General features: G+C 50.1%; 1 protein-coding gene across 2 annotated transcripts; it reads right to left on the bottom strand.

Annotated features, from left to right (window-relative positions):
* Positions 1-278: 278 nt before the first annotated feature.
* Positions 279-17,191, bottom strand: Csf3r (colony stimulating factor 3 receptor). Of its 2 annotated transcripts, none has more exons than XM_038333888.1 (17): positions 17,114-17,191; positions 15,669-15,766; positions 14,439-14,522; positions 12,219-12,518; positions 10,302-10,425; positions 9,969-10,156; positions 8,581-8,750; positions 8,341-8,494; positions 8,175-8,254; positions 7,593-7,806; positions 6,413-6,586; positions 5,948-6,049; positions 4,317-4,463; positions 4,067-4,207; positions 1,900-1,993; positions 1,632-1,710; positions 279-1,198 (listed from the first exon to the last, which is right to left on the bottom strand). In XM_038333888.1, the coding sequence occupies exons 2-17, from the start codon at positions 15,721-15,723 to the stop codon at positions 722-724; spliced, it is 2,583 nt and encodes an 860-aa protein (XP_038189816.1). In that variant the 5' UTR covers positions 15,724-15,766; positions 17,114-17,191; the 3' UTR covers positions 279-721. The 2 variants fall into 2 exon arrangements, with proteins under 2 accessions (XP_038189816.1, XP_038189814.1); XM_038333886.1 differs by having other exon boundaries at positions 1,632-1,713.
* Positions 17,192-17,860: the final 669 nt, after the last annotated feature.

Here is a 17,860-nt window from a genome sequence, read left to right on the forward strand (position 1 = left end):
TTAGATCCTAGGCAGGAGCTGGTTGAAGGAAGGGAGGGAGAAATAAATGAATGATTCTGAGAAATATCTTTCTGATTGCTGGACCTTGAAAAGTAAAAGACACTCAGCCATGCTTAAGTGATTCTTTTCTGGAACCTGTGAGATGACTCCACAGGCAAAGGTGCTTCCCACTGAGCTTTGAGTCCAGTTCCCAGTATCCACGCGCTGGAAGGACAGAACCATATCCCAAAAGCTGTCTTCTGACCTCTGTGTGAGAGCCCCTATCCCAACAAAATAAATAAACGTAACAAAAAGTTTGTTATTTATTTAACTTCTGGTTAATTTTTGAAACAGGAACTTCTTTTGTAGCCCAGGCTGGCCCGGGACTTGCAAGCTTCCTGCATCTTCCTTCCCTGTTGGGATAACGGACATGTATCCCCACATCTGGCAAGAATTCTGAAAATACCAGCCCCAATTCAGAATCTAAAATCAGCTTAACAAACTGAAATGATGGGAAACACAAAAGGCGTGTGGAAGGCTGGAAGCAGTTATCTATCTGAATCTAGAGTATGAGGGTTTCCTGGGGGTGCAGCCTGTGAAAGTTGGAATGCAGGCGAGGAATAATGGCCAGGGGTGGAGCAGACTGGCTCTTTCTGCTTCTCTTAGGGCCAGTAGATCTCAGTGGAGGGCTCTTATCCTCTGAACTGATCAGGGCCTTCAAGATTCAAGCACCCAAAAGGTCCTAGAAGCCCTCTTGTTCTTCAACTCCATGGACCTGGAGCCCCTGCAGGAGGGGGAAATCAAACGGTGGCCCAAAGACACAGTCATCTTCCTGGCTTGGGGATTGGGCCACCAAGGGCTCCTGGGGTCTTGGATGGAACCAGATGTTTTCATAGGATTTAGGGCTGGGTGTGAGGCCCCCCAAAAGGGGCTGAGTGGAATCACAGCGAAGGTAACGCATCACTCCTGGGCTGGTGGGGCTTCCCAGCACCTGACCATAAAGGACCTGGTCACTAGTGCCAGAGGAGGGTTGGAACTGGGTGGAAGTTGCTCTTGGATCTCCTTGGAGCACGTAGGCCTGAACCAGGGTGGGAAGGCTGTTAGCCCGAGAGTTGTCATTAGAATCCCAATTGGTCAGCTTCTTATCTTCCTCCAGCACAGTGATCTTGGTGATTGGTGGCATGCTGGTGTCCCAGAGGCTGGGCAGCTGGAAGATTTCCTGAACACAGGGAAATAAAATGAAGCATGCTTCATCTCAAATGTCAGCCCCATCCATTGTACCTTCCTGAGATGAGGCAACTGGGTGATCGCTCTTGCTGCTGTGTGGCAGAGCACAAAGGGATAGACTTGCCTCGTGTCTGTACATTCTTGACATGTGTCTGTCAGGAAAGACCCCCCCACCCCACCATAGCACCTCCCACCCCCTGACCCCACCACAGCACCCGTGCATCCATTGCATAGCACAGTGAGAGTCAAACTTAGGTTTGCATCTCTTCAAAGTGGAGTGTGTGTGTGTGTGTGTGTGTGTTGTGCATGTGTGTATGGGGGGTTGGAAACGAGACTCAGATGTGTGTTCCTCAGAAGGGCATCCCTGTAGTGGCTGTGCCTCATCTGCCAGTCATGGGATATATCGCTTTCTGTCTCATGATTACCTCTGTCATGATGGTGGGCACCCAGGAGCTCAGGCTGCTGTGGGCTGGGTCTGGCACATTTGGCCAAAAGAAGTTCTTCCTGCTGGAGAAGAGGGCGAGTGAAGTCTGGGTCAGGTGTGCCCTCTCAGCTTATCATCCTTTGCCCTACGCTGGCAGCTGAAGGCGGGAAGGGGTGAAAGGACAGACTCCCAGACTGGGGTCGGAAGTCTGGGAAGGCGGGGAGGGACTTCCCCACCCATGGGCAACAGGAAGTCTGGGAAACTCTCACCTCTGCTTGCAGCAGAACCAGACAGTCGCACAGAAGCTGACGAAACAAATCAGGAAGACAAGCAGGCCCAGGAAGACATGTAGTTCAGATGTCTCTGCGGTGAGCGAAAGCAAGAAGAGTTTAGTGTGTGGCTTTTCCACCGTGAGTCATGATCCTACAGCGGAACCAAATATGGGGGTGGTAAAATTTTGGCAGGAGTAAAAGGTTTTTAAAAGGATAACAACCACAACCAAAAATTATTGTTGTTGTTATTATTATTATTTATTATTATTATTATTATTATTATTAATTATATTTTGAGGCAGGGTTTCTCTGTAGCTCTGGAGCCTGTCCTGGAACTAGCTCTTGTAAACCATGCTGGCCTCAAACTCACAAAGATCCACCTGCCTTTGCCTCCCAAGTGCTGGGATTAAAGGTGTGTGCCACCACCGCCCAGCCCAAACATTAATTTTAAAAAAACCAAACACTAATGCATCTAACATGCTTCTGGCAGGGTTCACCTGTGTTTCATCGTACAAGTTCACTGCAGCTTTGGTTCTAAGCACACATGTGCACTTTGCACCATGCGTGCCATCACATTGCAGATACCGCCTGAAACATCTCGGCTCATATTCAAGACTATCATCCACTATTGGCCTCAGAATCTCAGTGTGTTTACTGTACATACAAAGGTTTCTGCCATTACAGGAATGTAATAGTTTAATTCTGGAAACAAAGACTTTCAATATTTCCCTGCCCTCAATCCTCAGCGTGTGGATATCAAATCAGTGTATCTTTGGATTGTATCATATTAGAATGATTAATTTTAAGAACTGCTATCTGAGTTGCTGACTTGACTTTCACAGAAAAGAAGAAATTGTTGGATGAATTCTGGCTTGGGATTAGGCCAAAATTTTCAACAATTTCTGAAATGGCCCTAAGCATACGTCTGCCATTTGGTACTATATATTTATGCAATGTGTCTTTCTCAGCAATGATGGTTGTAAAAATATCAAAATATTGATTAACTCTGAGAAATGCTGAAGGTGGCTGAAGATGTTCTTTGCCCTGCAGTATCACACAGCACACAGTCAGCCAACATTTAATTATCTGTGTAAGAGAAGCAAGCACAGCCATCTCATTAGTATGCAGGTTTGCTTTCATCTTTTATTAAATGAAAATTTATATGCATACCAAAGAATTGTTTCAAAATAAATGCATTGTTTATTATCAGTAAGTGTTTGATCTGGACATGTTTTACGTACTCAGAATTATGTAAAAATTTCTTGTATAAAAAGGGGTTAAAAGTGGAAAAGTTAGCCAGGCATTGGTGGCGCACGCCTTTAATCTCAGCACTTGGGAGGCAGAGGGAGGTGAATCTCTGAGTTCCAGGATGGCCAGGGCTACACAGAGAAACCCTGTCTCGACAAACAAAACAACAACAGCAACAGTGGAAAAGTTAGAGGCATCCTGGCACGAGTATGTTGAGGTGGACTGGTGAGGATGCAGCTCCCCTTCAGGCTGGCAGACCCGAAGGCCCTATTACTCTCCAAATTAAGGATTTCTGTTTTCTTTTTTGAGACAGGAATTTTCTGTGAAGCTCTGGTTGTCCTGGAATTTACTTTGAGACCAGACTAGCCTGACCTCAAGCTCAGAGATCCGCCTGCACTGCCTCCCGAGTGCTGGGGTCAAAGGCGTGTGCCACCACTGCCCTGCACTTTTCTCCCTTTTTAAACTTGAGAAAAAAAAAAAAAGAAAACTTTCATAATCTCCCCTCCTCCCTTTAAAATCAGAATCCATTTCTTTTTTGGTTTTTCAAAACGGGTTTTTTTTTTTTTCTGTGTAACAGCTCTGACTGTCCTGGAACTAGCTCTGTAGACCAGGCTGGCCTCGAACTCACAGAGATCCGCCTGCCTTTGCCTTCCAAGTGCTGGAATTAAAGGTGTGCGTTGCCATTGCCCGGTTTAATTTTATTTTTTTTTTTTAGAGGAGTTCTCACTGTGTAGCCCTGCTTGGCCTGCAATTATCTCTGTAGATCAGAAGGGCCTCATGCTCACAGAGCTCCATCTGCCTCTGTGTCAGGGTTGAGATTAAAGGTGCGTGCCACCACACCTGACAAAGTCAGGATTTCTAGAGAGGCAAAGTGAGGCATCTTCCCAGCAGTCATCACTTTCAGCCTTCCTCTTACCTAGGGCCAAAGTCATCAGGGTCAGGCCTGTACTGTTGGAGGACCCTGCCCGGCTGGTGGCCATGAGGTAGACGTGGTACAAACGGGCAGGTTCCAGGTGGTCCAGGACATAGCCATGGAAGGAGATGTTTAGGACGATGGCTGTGGGTGGAGCATATGGTCAGTTTGGGGTGCTAAAACATCTCTGTATCTGTTGAGGAACACCCCTTCCAGGCCTCCCGGGTTTGTGGGGAGCCGAGGATAGACTCACCAAATGACTGGTTCTTATCATTGGTCCAGAAGATGGTGTAGTGGGTGAGAGGTATCATCCCGAGCCAAGGGGTCTCAGGTACCCACTCCACCTGGGCCCACGTCCTGCCCACGTGCCTCAGATGTAGCTCTGGAGCATGAGGAAGGGCTGTGGAGAGAGAGGGGGAGGGAGAAGGGTTCATGTGATTAGAGCAAGCGAACCTGACCAGGCTCTGGTGAGTTTTTGGACCCAGAACCTGGGACATACATGACTGGACGTAGATAACTGAGAAAAGAGAGTTCACAGAGATGAGTATAGTTGTGCCATGTCTATAATCCAACACTCTGGAGACGGAGGCAGGAGGATTGCTGTGTGTTCGAGGCCAGCCTGGGCTATGATGTTAAGACCTTGTTTTAAAACAAATATAAAAGGAGCCAACAAAATGGCTCAGCCGGTATAGTTCTTGGCCTGCAAGACTGGAGACCTGAGTTCAATCCCTGAACCCTATGTGCTCTACTTCGCTTTTCCGCTGCTGTGATCTATACATGACCAAAAGCGGCTTGGGGAGGAAAGCTTGTTTCAAGCTTATACTTTCAGTTGCAATTCATTGCTGAGGGAAGTCAGAGCACAAAGCCAAGGAGGAACTGAAGCAAAAACCACGGAGGAAGGCTCACTCTCTGACTTGCTCATCTAACTTTCTTATACAGCTCCTCCCCACCACCGAACTAGGGATGGTGCTTCCCATAGTGGGCTAGGCCCTACCACGTCAATCATCCATTAAGATGATGTCTCACAGATGTAATGACAGACCAGTATACTGTGGGCAATTGCTCAGCTGAGGGTCCCTAGACTCAGGGGACTCTAGATTGTGTCCAGCCGCTGATGAAAGCCATCTAACACAGCACACGGAGGTGGAAGGAAGGGACCGACTGTACGAAGCTGCCCTCTGGCCTCCACAGGCGCTTTGGCATGTGTGCATCCACTTGTGTACCTCATGCACGCATGATAATAAATGAATTAAGATAACAGCAAAAAAAAAAAACAATAAAAATCAAAGTCCAAACCTCCGAAACAAAAGCAAATGTGTGTGTGAGAGAGACAGAGACACAAGAGAGATCCCTTTCAAAAGGAAACTGGATTTGTTTGAGATGGAGGTCTCACCACAAAGTTCAGACTAGCCCCCAAATCGTAATCCTACCTCAGCAGAGTCACTAGGGTCAGAGGTATACACCACTTTGTCCAGAGTCCCCTCCACCCAGGATTTCATCTGATTTCCCTTGCCCTTTATGACTCGCAGAGGCAGGGCTCTCCAATTTCTGCCACATCTGTTTTTTCCTGACTTGGTATCTGATTTCTGCCACTCTGAATTGTGTCGGGGACTCCATTCAAGTCTATCAGCTGGGACACTGGATTTCTGTTGGGCCATGGATGGATGCCGTGAGACTCTGCCCCCTCCCTGATTCTCCCACATGTATGGATTTCTGTCTTCTACCCCGTTTCCTGAATTCTGCCCAGCTTTGGGGGGCCCAGTATAAAGCAGCATGGAGAGCACCCCTCTCAAGGGCCAGAAGTAAAAGGGTACCATTTTCTCTCACTTCTAGTTGCCAGGGCCCAACCAGGGAGAGAGGAGGGGCTTCTGATGGTAGACAAACCTTTTTCTCCAGAGTAGGTGTAGACTTGGGCAGAGAGTCCTACGATGCCTGGGTACAGAGGGGCCACCAAGATTTCATAGAGCACAAAGGGATTTATGTTTTCTGCAGAGAGAAGAGGGGATGACGCTAAGGTCGAGGCCAACCTATGCCACCCAGCCTCAGAATCTGCTTTCTGAATGGCCTGATTTTGACTATGGGGTTAAGGGGAAATCTCTTTTAGTTCATTTGATGGATGTCACGAGGGGAAAGTGGGACAGAGAACTAGAATAGGAGCAGCGTGTGGGCTAGACAAAGGATCTGGCTAGAGTGTAGGAAGAACTTCCCCAAGGTAAGGGTTCAGAAAGGTCTGGGGAAGTTGCCTCTATAGAGAGGCTCTAACTGCCCTTACTACCTCGAGACAAGCACCACCCACTCTGTTCCCTTTTCTTGTCCCTCATCCCAATCCCCCTCCCAGGCCCGTCTCACCCTGTATCAGAATTCCAGTGATGTTCCCATTGGGCTCTATCCTCCAGGACTTATTGAGGGACTTCTGACCCCACTCAATCAGATAGCCCTGAGGCAGAATACTGGGTGCCTCCCAGTCTACCCAGATGCTATCTGGGTCTTGGGCCATGGCATGGAGTTTGGTCACAGCTGGACCTGGAGAGGGAGTGGGAAATAGGTGTGAAGATGGAAAGGTTGCAGGCCTCACTGCTGTACATGGATTCAAATCCCGCCTCTGCTGCTGACAGACCTGCCATCCAGGGTGTAGCAAGACCTGAGCCTCAATCTTTTCATCTGCCAAGTGGAAGTGATAACAAGGATGTCCTCACTTTGCAGACTTGGTGTGTGTTAAAGGAGGGAACACAGAATAAGCTTGCACAGAGCCTGCTCCATGGCTACTTCCTGGCCCCACTCAGCTTGATGTCTGTGACTCATGGAGTTCTCTAACAATCATAGCAGGGAGGCACGATGGTGTCTCCCTTTTATCAGTGGGTGAAAGTGGGGGATACAGAGAGGCGGAGAGGCTTATTAGGGATCACACAGCTCAGCGCTGGGGAGATCATTTAATTGGTAAAGTGTTTGTAAGGCAAGCACAAAAACCTGAATTGGATTCCCAGAACCCATGTGGAAACAACAAGCAAAACAGGCATGTGACATTTATAATCCTAGCACCAGGAAGACAGAGACAGGTGGATCTCTGGGGCTAACCACAGAGTAGCTTCTAATCAGTGAGTTTCAGACCGGTGGGCTATCCTGTCTCCAAAACCGTGGCCAGCCCCTGAAGAATGACATCTGCGGTTGTCTGCAAGTGGCTATATGCATATGTACACGTACAACTTATAAGTGGGAATCAAAGCTCTGTGTGTGCGTGTGCGTGTATGTGTGTATATTCTCTCAGATTAACCTAGTTCTGGCCAACAATACTAATTTAAATGTTGGCTCAAAGTTGACTGCCCCACCCACAACCCCCAAGAGGCCATGTTAGTGCATTCGCTTGCAGGTTCTGGAGTCAACACGGGCCAGGCAGGGAGGTCACCTGTCCAGGCCAGGTCATTCTGTTAGCAAGTTGGAGGGACAAGGGACAGGTAGGAGCCTAGGCGGTCCAGCCTTCAAATTCCCATGATGCTCTCTGCTGTTTAGCTGCCGGGGGGGGGGGGCCTACCTTTGTTCTCTAAGAAAACCACTGGTGTAGGTGTAGAGGTCCCTCCTGTGTTGTAGGCCACAAGGCTCACGTTCTGGGCGTCCGAGGGCAGGTAGAAGGTACAGCTGAGCTCTGTGGTGTTGCAAAGGTGCCTCTCCAGCCCTTGCTGATCTGAGGGACTCCAAGAGAGCAGGTACCCCTGGATCTGTCCGCTGTCTTCCTGCAGGGGTGTTGGCTGTGACAGGTGAGGAAGAATACAGTAAGGGAGCTGTATAGCTCAACCTGGGATGTAGGGGCCAGCCATAGGAACTGGGCTCTGAGGCTCCCCATCCCTCTATCCCCCTGTGGCAAGATCTAGGAGGGAAAGAAGGAAGAAGCCAGTTAGTACATGTAGCAGGTATTTAACTATTCTCTGACTGGACCCTTTGGGACACAGGTGACCCCAGAGCCCCACGTTACAGTCTCTCCCCAAGGTCACTACCCACCTTCCCACGCATTTGTGAAACGCATGCAAACTGTCTCCCAGCCTTTCAGGCACCCTGCACTCTTGAGCCCTACCTTGGGGGCTCTGTTGGGAGTGGGAGGGGGGTCTCAGAGAGTCACCTTCCAGAACAGTTGCACAGTCTCTATCCCGGGATCCAGTTGCTTCTTCTGCCACCATGTGTCTAGTCTGATGGTGGGGGCTGTGGACGGGAGGAGATGAGAGGGTTTTGTTGGAAAGGGCCCTGGGGGCCGGACTAGGCTCTGATGGCCACTCCTGGCTTCTCACCTTTAATGGTGGGCCTTAGCTGCAGGGCGGGGCTCCAACTGCTCCAGAGTCCAGGCAGAGGGTAGCGGATGCACCGAATCTGCAGGGTGTATACTGGAGCCCGGTGGAGCCCACAGAGCTTGAACTGGTCCTCGCTGGAAGGCAGGTGGGACACCTGGTGTGTGGGAGGTGACACTAACTCAATTCAACTTGCCCCCGCTCCATGCCCCACCTCCGTCTCAAGGTCGTCTTCTGCCTCACCAGTGTCCAGTTGGCTCCTCTAAGCTGTGGCTGGTAGCGGAGTTCACACTCCTGCTGCATGAATCTACCGGGCTCCCATGGCTTCCAGCTCAGCCACAGGCAGCCTGGCTGGCGTGGGACTAGATCATGGCTAACATCCAGGGCCTGCAGCACGGGAGGCTCCAATTTCACTGCAAGGGGTTGGGTTGTCAAACTTTTCCGTGCCTCCTGGGAGGGCTCTGTCTTAGTGCCCCCTTTCCTTCCTGGATCTTTTTCCCTCTCTTTTCCTCTCTGGCTCCATAGCTCCAGCTGCGCTTGGGTCTGGGGATCTGTGTTTCTTACTAGGTGAAGGCCCTGCCTCAGGGACTTTGAACTGGTTGCTACATCTGCTTCTAGCATTTTCTTTCCAGCTATCCAGCGGCTTGGTCCCTCACTTTCTCCAAGGATCCACTTAGTTGTCAACTTCTAAAGTCATCGGATATTGTAATATTCTGAGGATGGGATGTCTGAAGTTCTGCTCACTGCTGTATCTTAGGACGGCCACAGTCTGGTAGGTTTGTGGTGGGGGAGGGGTGTGGGGAGAGGGTAGTTACTTTGAGAAATCAGTTGAAGGCTGGGGTGATGGATCATTGGATCAAAGTGCTACTTACACAGCCTGACAACCCAAGTTTGAGTTTAGTCCCAAAATTCAGGGCAAAAAGCCCAATGCAGCTGGGCGGTGGTGGCACATGCCTTTAATCCCAGCACTCAGGAGGCAGAGGCAGGCAGATCTCTGTGAGTTTGAGGCCAGCCTGGTCTACAAGAGCTAGTTCCAGGACAGGCTCCAAAGCTACAGAGAAACCCTGTCTTGAAAATAAAAAACAAAAGGAAAAAAAAAAAAGCCCAGTGCAATGGCGCACATCTGTAATACAAGCACCATTGTGGCAAACTGGGAGGTGAAGACAGGAGGATCACCCTGAGGCCACCAGGCTATATAGCTTGAAGTACAAGGACAGCAGCAGAGGCAAGAGAGACCCTGCTTCAAGGTAGAAGGAAAGAAGGATTCCAGAAAGTTCCTCTGGCCTCCACATGTGCCCCATGATATGTAACCATGATATGATATGTGCCCCTATAAATAAGTAAATAAGTAAGAAGAGCTGGGTGGCGGTGGCACATTTTAGGCCAGCCTGGTCTACAGAGCGAGTTTCAGGATAGCAACCCGAGAAACCTTGTTTTGAAAACCCAGTGGATAAATAAATAAAGGTGAAAGTATGAACCTAGCCTCTGCTCCCCACTTCTCTCTTCTCTGCCTCTTCTAGGTCTCCCAAAAAATCTCCCTGTCTGTGCTTAGTTCTGCGTTCCCTCCCTGGGCCTCTCTGGGTCTCCCAATCTGGGGCTCTCTCCCCCTTCTCACATTCAGTATCACTCACCAACATCCATGGGCTCAAAGCACAGCTTTGGCGACTCGCTGATCCCTAGTGCGTTCTCTGCTTGCACCCAGATGACCATATTCTGGTAGAGGAACAGGTGTTTGCGGGTGATGGAGCAGGTGTTCTGCCTGTCCTCGGGCACACAGTCCAAGATGGAGTCCTCCTGGTACTGACAATCAGCACGGCTCCTGCCAAGAGGCCAGGCTTACGTGTCAAGCAGAGGAAGAAGGCAAGGCCCCCCTCTTGTCTTTGCCTCTGGCTCCCCATCCCCACAGTGACTTGTGCCCCAACCCAGGCCCTGGAGGAAGGGACTGGCATGGAAACCCTATGTACCTGAAGCTCTTTAGGGTAAAGTTGGTGGGCAGGTAGGTCTCAGGACCTGGTTCCCACTGGCAGACCAGTCTGTTGGTGGTGAGATACATAAGGCAGGACAAGTTGGAGGGGCTGGCAGGAGGATCTGGATAGGGTGGGAAGAATATTAGGAGCCTTCGTGGGCGGGGTGTACACCTGTGGCCGTGCTTCCTGGGGCTGGACTGTTCCTTCTGCACTGTGGACCTGTAAGGGCAGCTACGATTCTGTCAGGTACAGGGGCAAGCAACCCAGACCCTCAGCAGCCTGGTGGCGTCTTTGTCAGAGACAGCCTGCGTTTCATTCTGGTTTGGTCAATCATTAGCCATTTGATCCTCACGTGACTGAACTGCTCCTGTGCCTCAGTTTTCCTCATCTGTAAAGAGGGGGTGATGATAATCAACTTCTTTCCTAGGTTTCTTTAAGGGCTGTGGGCGGTAGATTGAGAATGCCCCCTTTCCCAGATGCTCATGTTTGAATATTTAGTTCCCGGTTGGTGGACTGGTTTTGGGAGGCTTGCTGGAGAAGGTGTGTCACGGAGGGTGGGCTTTGAGGTCCCAAAAGATTTGTCCCACTTACAGTTAGTCCTCTCTGTCTCTAACTTGCTATTCAAGATGTAAACTCTCAGCTATTTCTGCCTGTATACCTTTGCTCCCCTGTCACAGACTCTAACCCTCTGGACCCATGAACCCAACTCAATGCTTTCTCTTCTAAGTTTCTTTGGTCACCGTGTTCTGTCACAACATTCAAAAGTAACTTATACGAGGGCTGTGTATAGCATCCTGTGTATAGGATGCTCACAACTGTGCTCAGGCAGGCGGGGGCTACGGTGATCACTGCTTTCTTTTCTTCTTCTTTTTTTTTTTGAGACAGGTTTCATGATACAATACAGGCTAATTTCTAATTTGCCATCCTTCTTTCTCAGCTTCCAAGTACTAGGATCCCAGAAGTGTGCCTCCATACCTGGCTCTTATTGATTGGTGGGGTGCTAGGATCGGAACCCAGGGCCTTGTTCTTTTTAAGTAATGTATTCTACTATGGGGCTGCATCCCCAGCCCTAGCACTAATTTTTTTTTGTGGGGGTGGAATAGACAGGGTCTCACTATGTAGCCCTAGCAGCCCTGGAACTCTCTATGTAGATCAAGTTGTCCTCAAAATCACAGAAATCCTGGGAAGCAGAGGCAGAAGAATCTCTGTGAGTTCGAGGCCATCCTGGTCTACAGAGTGAGTTCCAGGATAGCCAGGGCTACACCTTGTCTTGCCAGGCAGTAGTGGCACACGCCTTTCATCCCAGCCTTCAGGAGGTGGAGGCTGGTGGATCTCTGTGAGTTCGAGGCCAGCCTGGCCTACAAGAGCTAGTTCCAGGACAGGCTCCAAAAGCTACAGAGAAACCCTGTCTCGAAAAACAGAACAAAACAAAACAAAAACAAAAACAAAAAAAGAAGAAAAAAGAAAGAAAAAAGAAACCCTGTCTGGAAGGGAAAAAATCCACAGAGATTCACCTCCCTCTGCTGGGATTAAAGATGTGTTTTTATTTGTTCCTTATACCTTAGCTTAACACAAACACCATTCTGCTCAATTTGGAAAGAAAACTGGGTCTGGACTTAGGAGGAGCTGGAAGTGAAGCCCCTCTTAGGACCAAGGACCTGAGCTTGCTAAACAGCCATGCAGACAAGTATTTCTGCAAGGAACACTTTGGAGTGTGGCCTTCAGGAAGGCGCTTGTCCTCACTAAATGCCAGTTTCCTCATCTGGAGAACGGGCTTAAATAATAACACCTGATAGGATGAACAATATCCTCTGTCATGCTCACAAAGGGCTACTTGAATGAGGTCATTGCTCTCCCTGGTTCTTTCTGGCAGAAGGGCTGGAAGCAGATGGGTGGATGGTAGGAGGGACTTACAGCCTGCCTGAAGTTCAGCTTGATCCAGGACCTGGAAACTGTTGCCCCATGGCACTAGGCAGAAGACAAAGGTCTTGGTGTGGTTCACACGTGGCAGAGTGATGATGGATTCCTGGGTCCCATCAGGCAGTCTCTGCTGTCTGTCTCCAGGCTGGTTTGGTCCATCTTCCAGTCTCCATAGGATCTGTGGCTCTTGGTCCAGTTTGCTGCAGTTTGGGCTGATGGTACAGGAGGCCATGACAGGGTCCCCAAGACGGACAATGGGGACTGAGAGCCTGATGTGCCCGCAGCTCTCCAGACCTAGATTGATGGGGGGTGTTCCTGGATGATTCCTTTGCCAGGCCAACATGGGCCATGTCAAGACCTCTGGACTCCTAGCCTCAGAGACCCCCTCTATCTTCTTACCCTCCCATCTGGAAGACACTGGGCCAAACATGAAGGAGTAAATACAATGTACGATTCCTGTAAGATGCACTGTCGAGAGAGCTAGAGACAACCATGTGTCTGTAAATGGTTATCAATGGCTTCTGCAGAGAAAAGCAGCTCCTGATTTCAGTTGGCCACGTCCATCGGTGTGAACCCTCTTTACAGAGCGAGCATTCCACTGAGGTGTGAACACCCCCAAGAAGCATGAACACTTCCTGTGGTGTGAATACTCCCCGGGGCTATGAACACTTCCTATCACGTGAGTGTGCCCCTTGGTGTGAATGCTTCCTGTGATGTGAATACTCCCCGGGGCTATGAACACTTCCTATCACGTGAGTGTGCCCCTTGGTGTGAATGCTTCCTGTGATGTGAACACGCCCTGTGGTATAAACCCTTCCCAGGGTGTGAACACCTTCCCCAGGATGCGCATGCTCCCCATTGTGTGAATATTTGTATCCTGTGCCCTCCCTGAAGGCAGTTATGAATGCGGTCTCTATGCTTCTCGGGCAGCTCCAATTCCTCACTAGGGAGGGACTGGGTAGGTAGTGAAAGCCACAATCAGAGTGATAAGAACCCCCAAGGCCACCGCAATCCTTGTCCAATTCAAATCTGATTGTAAGTGTCTTGATTGTGACACTTCAAAGGCGTGTGACTGCCTTGCAAAGGCAGGCTGAAGTGATGGGTGACGAGCTTAGACACAGGGGCTAGACTGCCTTGCTTATTATTAGCGACCCTCGGCTATGTAAGTGGGGCTCCCCGCGTCTTCCGACTTTCATCTGTGAATGGCGATGAAAAGCAGTTCCTACCAGTTAGATCCCAGAGCTGCCCCGCAGAGTGCCTGAGTCATATCTGACATCCTATCTAAGTACCTTCCTGAAGCTGCTAAGATCCTGGCATGTAACAGCCCTGAGTTAGGGTGGGACAATAGGGCTAGCTTCCGACTTTATAGCTTTATATCTTAGTCAGCACTACCACTAATCTGCTAAACTCAGAGACCCCTCCATTCTGAAGGAATTTCCTCTGTTCTGTGGCCTGCTGTCATATTCCAGTCTCCCGCGGCCAGGTGGCTGGCGTTATTAAGAGCCTAATTACTGGCAGTAAGTCTCAATGACAGTCTACAGTAAGTCAGTACCAGGCTTGTTTTCCATCCTTATCTAGTACTACCTTTGTGTCTCTGGGAGAATCAAATGGTTTTCTTTTTTTTTTGTTTTTGTTTTTGTTTTTTGTTTTATTTTGAGACAGGGTTTCATTGTGTACCCCTGGCTGGAACTCACTCTGTAGACCAAGGTGGCCTTGAACTCACAGAGATCCACATGCCTCTGCCTCCTGAGTGCTGGGACTAAAGCGTGTGCCACCACCTCCCAGCTTAGAGGCTCAGGCGTCCTCACACAACTGTGAGTGCAGAACCTTTGCTCTCAGGTCAGAACACTCAAAGTTCCGCCCCCTTCACACAGCCCCTCGCCTCACCCTCCCTGACTCAGCTCAGACACTGGGTCTATTCCTGAAGCGACAATACAGTCCCTCTCGTCTGTGGACCTTTGCACCCTTGCTCCCCCTTCATGGTGCTCTTCCGGCCCTCTCTCAGCAGGTTTGCATGTGTGCATCTCGGTGAGCCTGACTGTACCCTGGAGTTCTTCCATCCCTTTGTAATTGGAATTGTGACTGCTCTGCTAAATTCTGTGATGTAGAGAGACCCTGGTTGTTTTGTTCATTGCCCCACTCCCAAGGCCTGCCACACAGCAGCCTGGGGACCTGTGCCTCCCTTTTAATTCTCCTCCCCAGTCCCCCACTTACTTTTAGGGAGTAGCAAGAAGATCAGGGCAACTCCAGTCAGGGCGCAGGCTCCCAGCCCCATCATTATGACAACTTGGTGCTTACCTGGAGACAGTGAGAGATGCCTAAGAACAAGCTCTGCAGCCAGAGCTGAGGCTAATCCTTGCTCTGCCACAGTTTGGGCAGGTTATTTAACCTCTGAGCCTCTGTGTTTGCAACATGGAGGTAACATTGGCCTCTATTGCCTAGGACTGCGAGAGAAAGACCTGAGAGAATTCAAACCAAGGGATTTCTTCCAGCTGGCATTAAGGGAGTGGTGTGTGTGTGTGTGTGTGTGTGTGTGTGTGTGTGTGTATCACTAAGGTGAAACCTGCCTCCCAGAAAGAACAGGGATCAGAGCCACTAGGAACACAAGCTTTTCTTACCTCTTGTCCAGGACATCTCTGTCCACTAACCTTGCTTAGTAACCATGCTGGCTAGTTTTATGTCAACTTAATACAAGCTAGAGTCATTTGGGGAGAGGGACCCTCAGTTAAGAAAATGCCCCCACCAGATTAGCCTGTGGGCAAGCCTGTGGTACATTTTCTTGATTGATGCTTGATGTGGGAGGACTCAGATCTCTGTGGGCGGCATCACCCCTGCTCTGGTGGTCCTGGTGCCTTATAGGCAGGCTGAGCAAACTGTGGGGAGCAAACCAGTAAGAACACTCCTCCATGGTTTTTGCTTCAGTGCCTGCCTCAAGTCCTTGCCCTGACTTCTTTCAGTGAAGGACCATTGCCTGGGATAAGCTGAAACAAACCCTTTCCTCTCCAAGTTGCTTTTGACCAAGATGTTTTATCACAGCAATAGCAAACCTTAACTAAGAAAAGAACCTCACATCCGCACACCAGGTTGACTGTCTCCCACTACCACATGCACACACATGCACACACGGAGTGGGAAAGACTTAGCCCCCAGGGCTCAGGATGCTGGTTCCCGGCTCCACTCTTGTGGTTGTACCTAGGCCTAGCCCATACCTGGTACCACCTTATCCTCCTCCCCACAGGCATGTGTTGAGAGCAGGCAACTGAATGCAGAAAAAACCAGGCATCCTCCTTAGGTTGTCTGGAGCTGGCCTGATTGGCATCAGTACATCAGCTATAGAAGCCCTGGGAGTGGTCCCAGGGGAGTAGGAGTGTGGGCCTGTTGGAGCCTCTGCCTACTGTATACAGAGGGTGGGAACCCAGTTCTGACCCTGGCTCCAACACTTACCTGCCTGGTGAACTTGGATGAGCTCCTTCACCTTTCTGAGCCTCAGTTTCTCCATTTGTGGAAAGACGATGGACGGTAACACTCATGTCTCAGTAGTGCTATAATAACAGAGTGAGACAGTTAAGATTAACGCCATTGGCACTGTGCTTGGGGACCGAGCTCTCTTGCAGTGGCTCTCTGTGTGAGCCCTAAAGCAGGAAATAAGCCAATGGAACCAGCACAGCCTCCTGGAACAGCCACCTTGCTGCATTTCCTGGGTCGGCTTCTAGCCCCGAGGTTCTCAGGCCACTCCTGTCACTCTTGGCGTCTCTGCTGGACTCTGCAGCTGCTCTCACTGTGTCAACCGACACAGCTGATGCCATAAGCCACGGCTGCTACAGCATCCCCTCTTCTTGCTGTCAGAGCTCTCCTTTGCTCATCATTGCCAACCTTCCCCCTTGGTTCCCTTCTCCCGTCCTGCTCTTTAGAAATTCTGTCAGTGGGAAGAGAGGAAGGAAGGGGACATTGGGACTAAACTAAGAGAGAAGGCTTCCCAGGTGTGATAGAGATAAAGATAGGGATGGATGAACGGATGGATTGATGGGGTTGGGGGCAAAAGACACACAAAGATAGACTGAGGCAGAGCCTGGCCCAGTGGCATGGGTCTGAGATCCCAGCTACCTTGGAAGTAGAGGCAAGTGTATTGCAAGTTCAAGGCCAGCCTGGGCTATAGAAGAAATTCAAATCTAGTTTGAGCATCTTAGTGAGAACCTATTTCATAAAGCAGATGGGGATGTGGCTCAGTTGGTAGAATGCTTGTCTAGCACACACAAAGGCCTAAGCTTGATCCCCAGGACCACACTGAGAATCAGGCAGGGTGGTACAGGCCTGTAGTCCTTCACAGCACTTGGAATGCAGGAGGGTCAGAAGTTCTGGGTTCTTATTTGCTTACTCGAAGATAAGCCTCATCTGCCTGAGAGCCACACACTTTAACAACAACAACAAGACGAGGCTGGGGCGCTGCAGAGAGAGGTGGAGAGGCAGGTTTCGAAAGCTAGCCCGGTAGATCTAGAGAGGCAGAGAGGCCCAGCAGGCGAAGTCTTGTAGCAACTGTTTAAAGAGGCAAAGGGAACTGGGAGAGGAGAGAGAGGCCCAGAGACTCCGAGACAGCCTTACTTGCAGAGAGGAGGCATGCCAAAGGGCTGAAAACAGGGAGTAGCCAAGAGGGAAATGAGGCAGATCTGTGGCCTCTAGAACATATCTGAGGGACAGAGATTCCAGGAGAGATAGGCTTACTCCTGAGTTCAGCTCCTCTTTCCAAAGAGATTCAGCTGTCTGACTTCCCCATGCCACACACAGAGACTCCCAGGTCCCAAGGATCACCTGTTGTAGGCCTCCCCTGATGTGGCCCTGGCAATGCTAGGGAATGGTCTGAGGCCTCCAGGACTCCACCCTCCCCTACTTACACTGGGGCTAGGGCGATGTGCCCAGCCTTGGTGCTCGCTCTCTCTTCTCTTGCTCCTCTCTTCTTCGGACAAGTTCCTGAAACTTCTCTTTCTAGCTTCGTCGTTAATGACAGGCCAGGGGACCCAGGATTGCGACACCTTCCTGGCTTCCCTCCTGCCCTACCCTGGGCCCTCACCCTCGGGGGGACACAGGCAGCCCCTTCCTCTCAGGAAGGAGGTTGAGGGAAACTGGTGAGCCAGCGACCTTCCTGCCTCAGGGGTCTTAGAGGGCTTGTGGCACCCTGGCTCGAGGCCCCCTCTCCCTTTTCTCCGGATTTCCTGAGCTCTGTGCTTTGAGTCTGGGCAGGGCACCAGAGACAACACAGGGCCAAGGGAGAACTGGGGTCTTCAAGTGTTCATCCAAAACTGAAGCAGGACAAAAAGACGGGGAAGTGTGGAGGGGGGGGCAGGGAGCCCTTCCACACTGAGTCTGGCTGAAACTTCTGCCCATGGAGAATCGATTTCAGCACAGGTAACGTTTACTTAAGGTTTTCCCTTGTCAGCCGAAAACAACTGTTTTCTAGGACTCTCATCAGAAAGCTCCTTATGACACTACTGTTTGTACCATTCTGGTGGCTCCTGGTTTTATCTTGTCAAGTTACCTCAGAACCCACCTCGTAATTTCAATTATCAACAAAGAGAGGAGAAAGCCAGGCATGATGGCGCATGCCTTTAATTGCAGCACTCAGGAAACAGGTGGATCTGTGT

The sequence above is a fragment of the Arvicola amphibius genome, chromosome 6, assembly GCF_903992535.2.
Source record: "Arvicola amphibius chromosome 6, mArvAmp1.2, whole genome shotgun sequence".
NCBI classification, from domain to species: Eukaryota; Metazoa; Chordata; class Mammalia; order Rodentia; family Cricetidae; genus Arvicola; species Arvicola amphibius.

Bases quoted from the DNA above. Each gene is read 5' to 3' on its own strand.
- Csf3r (XM_038333886.1), bottom strand. From the start codon at position 15,723: ATGGAGAAACTGAGGCTCAGAAAGGTGAAGGAGCTCATCCAAGTTCAC. The intron at 7,807-8,174 runs GTGACTCTCTGA...CACCTGTCACAG, and splicing joins CTGTGCAACTGTTCTGGAAG to CCAACACCCCTGCAGGAAGA. The intron at 4,208-4,316 runs GTGAGTCTATCC...CTCCACCCACAG, and splicing joins TGATAAGAACCAGTCATTTG to CCATCGTCCTAAACATCTCC.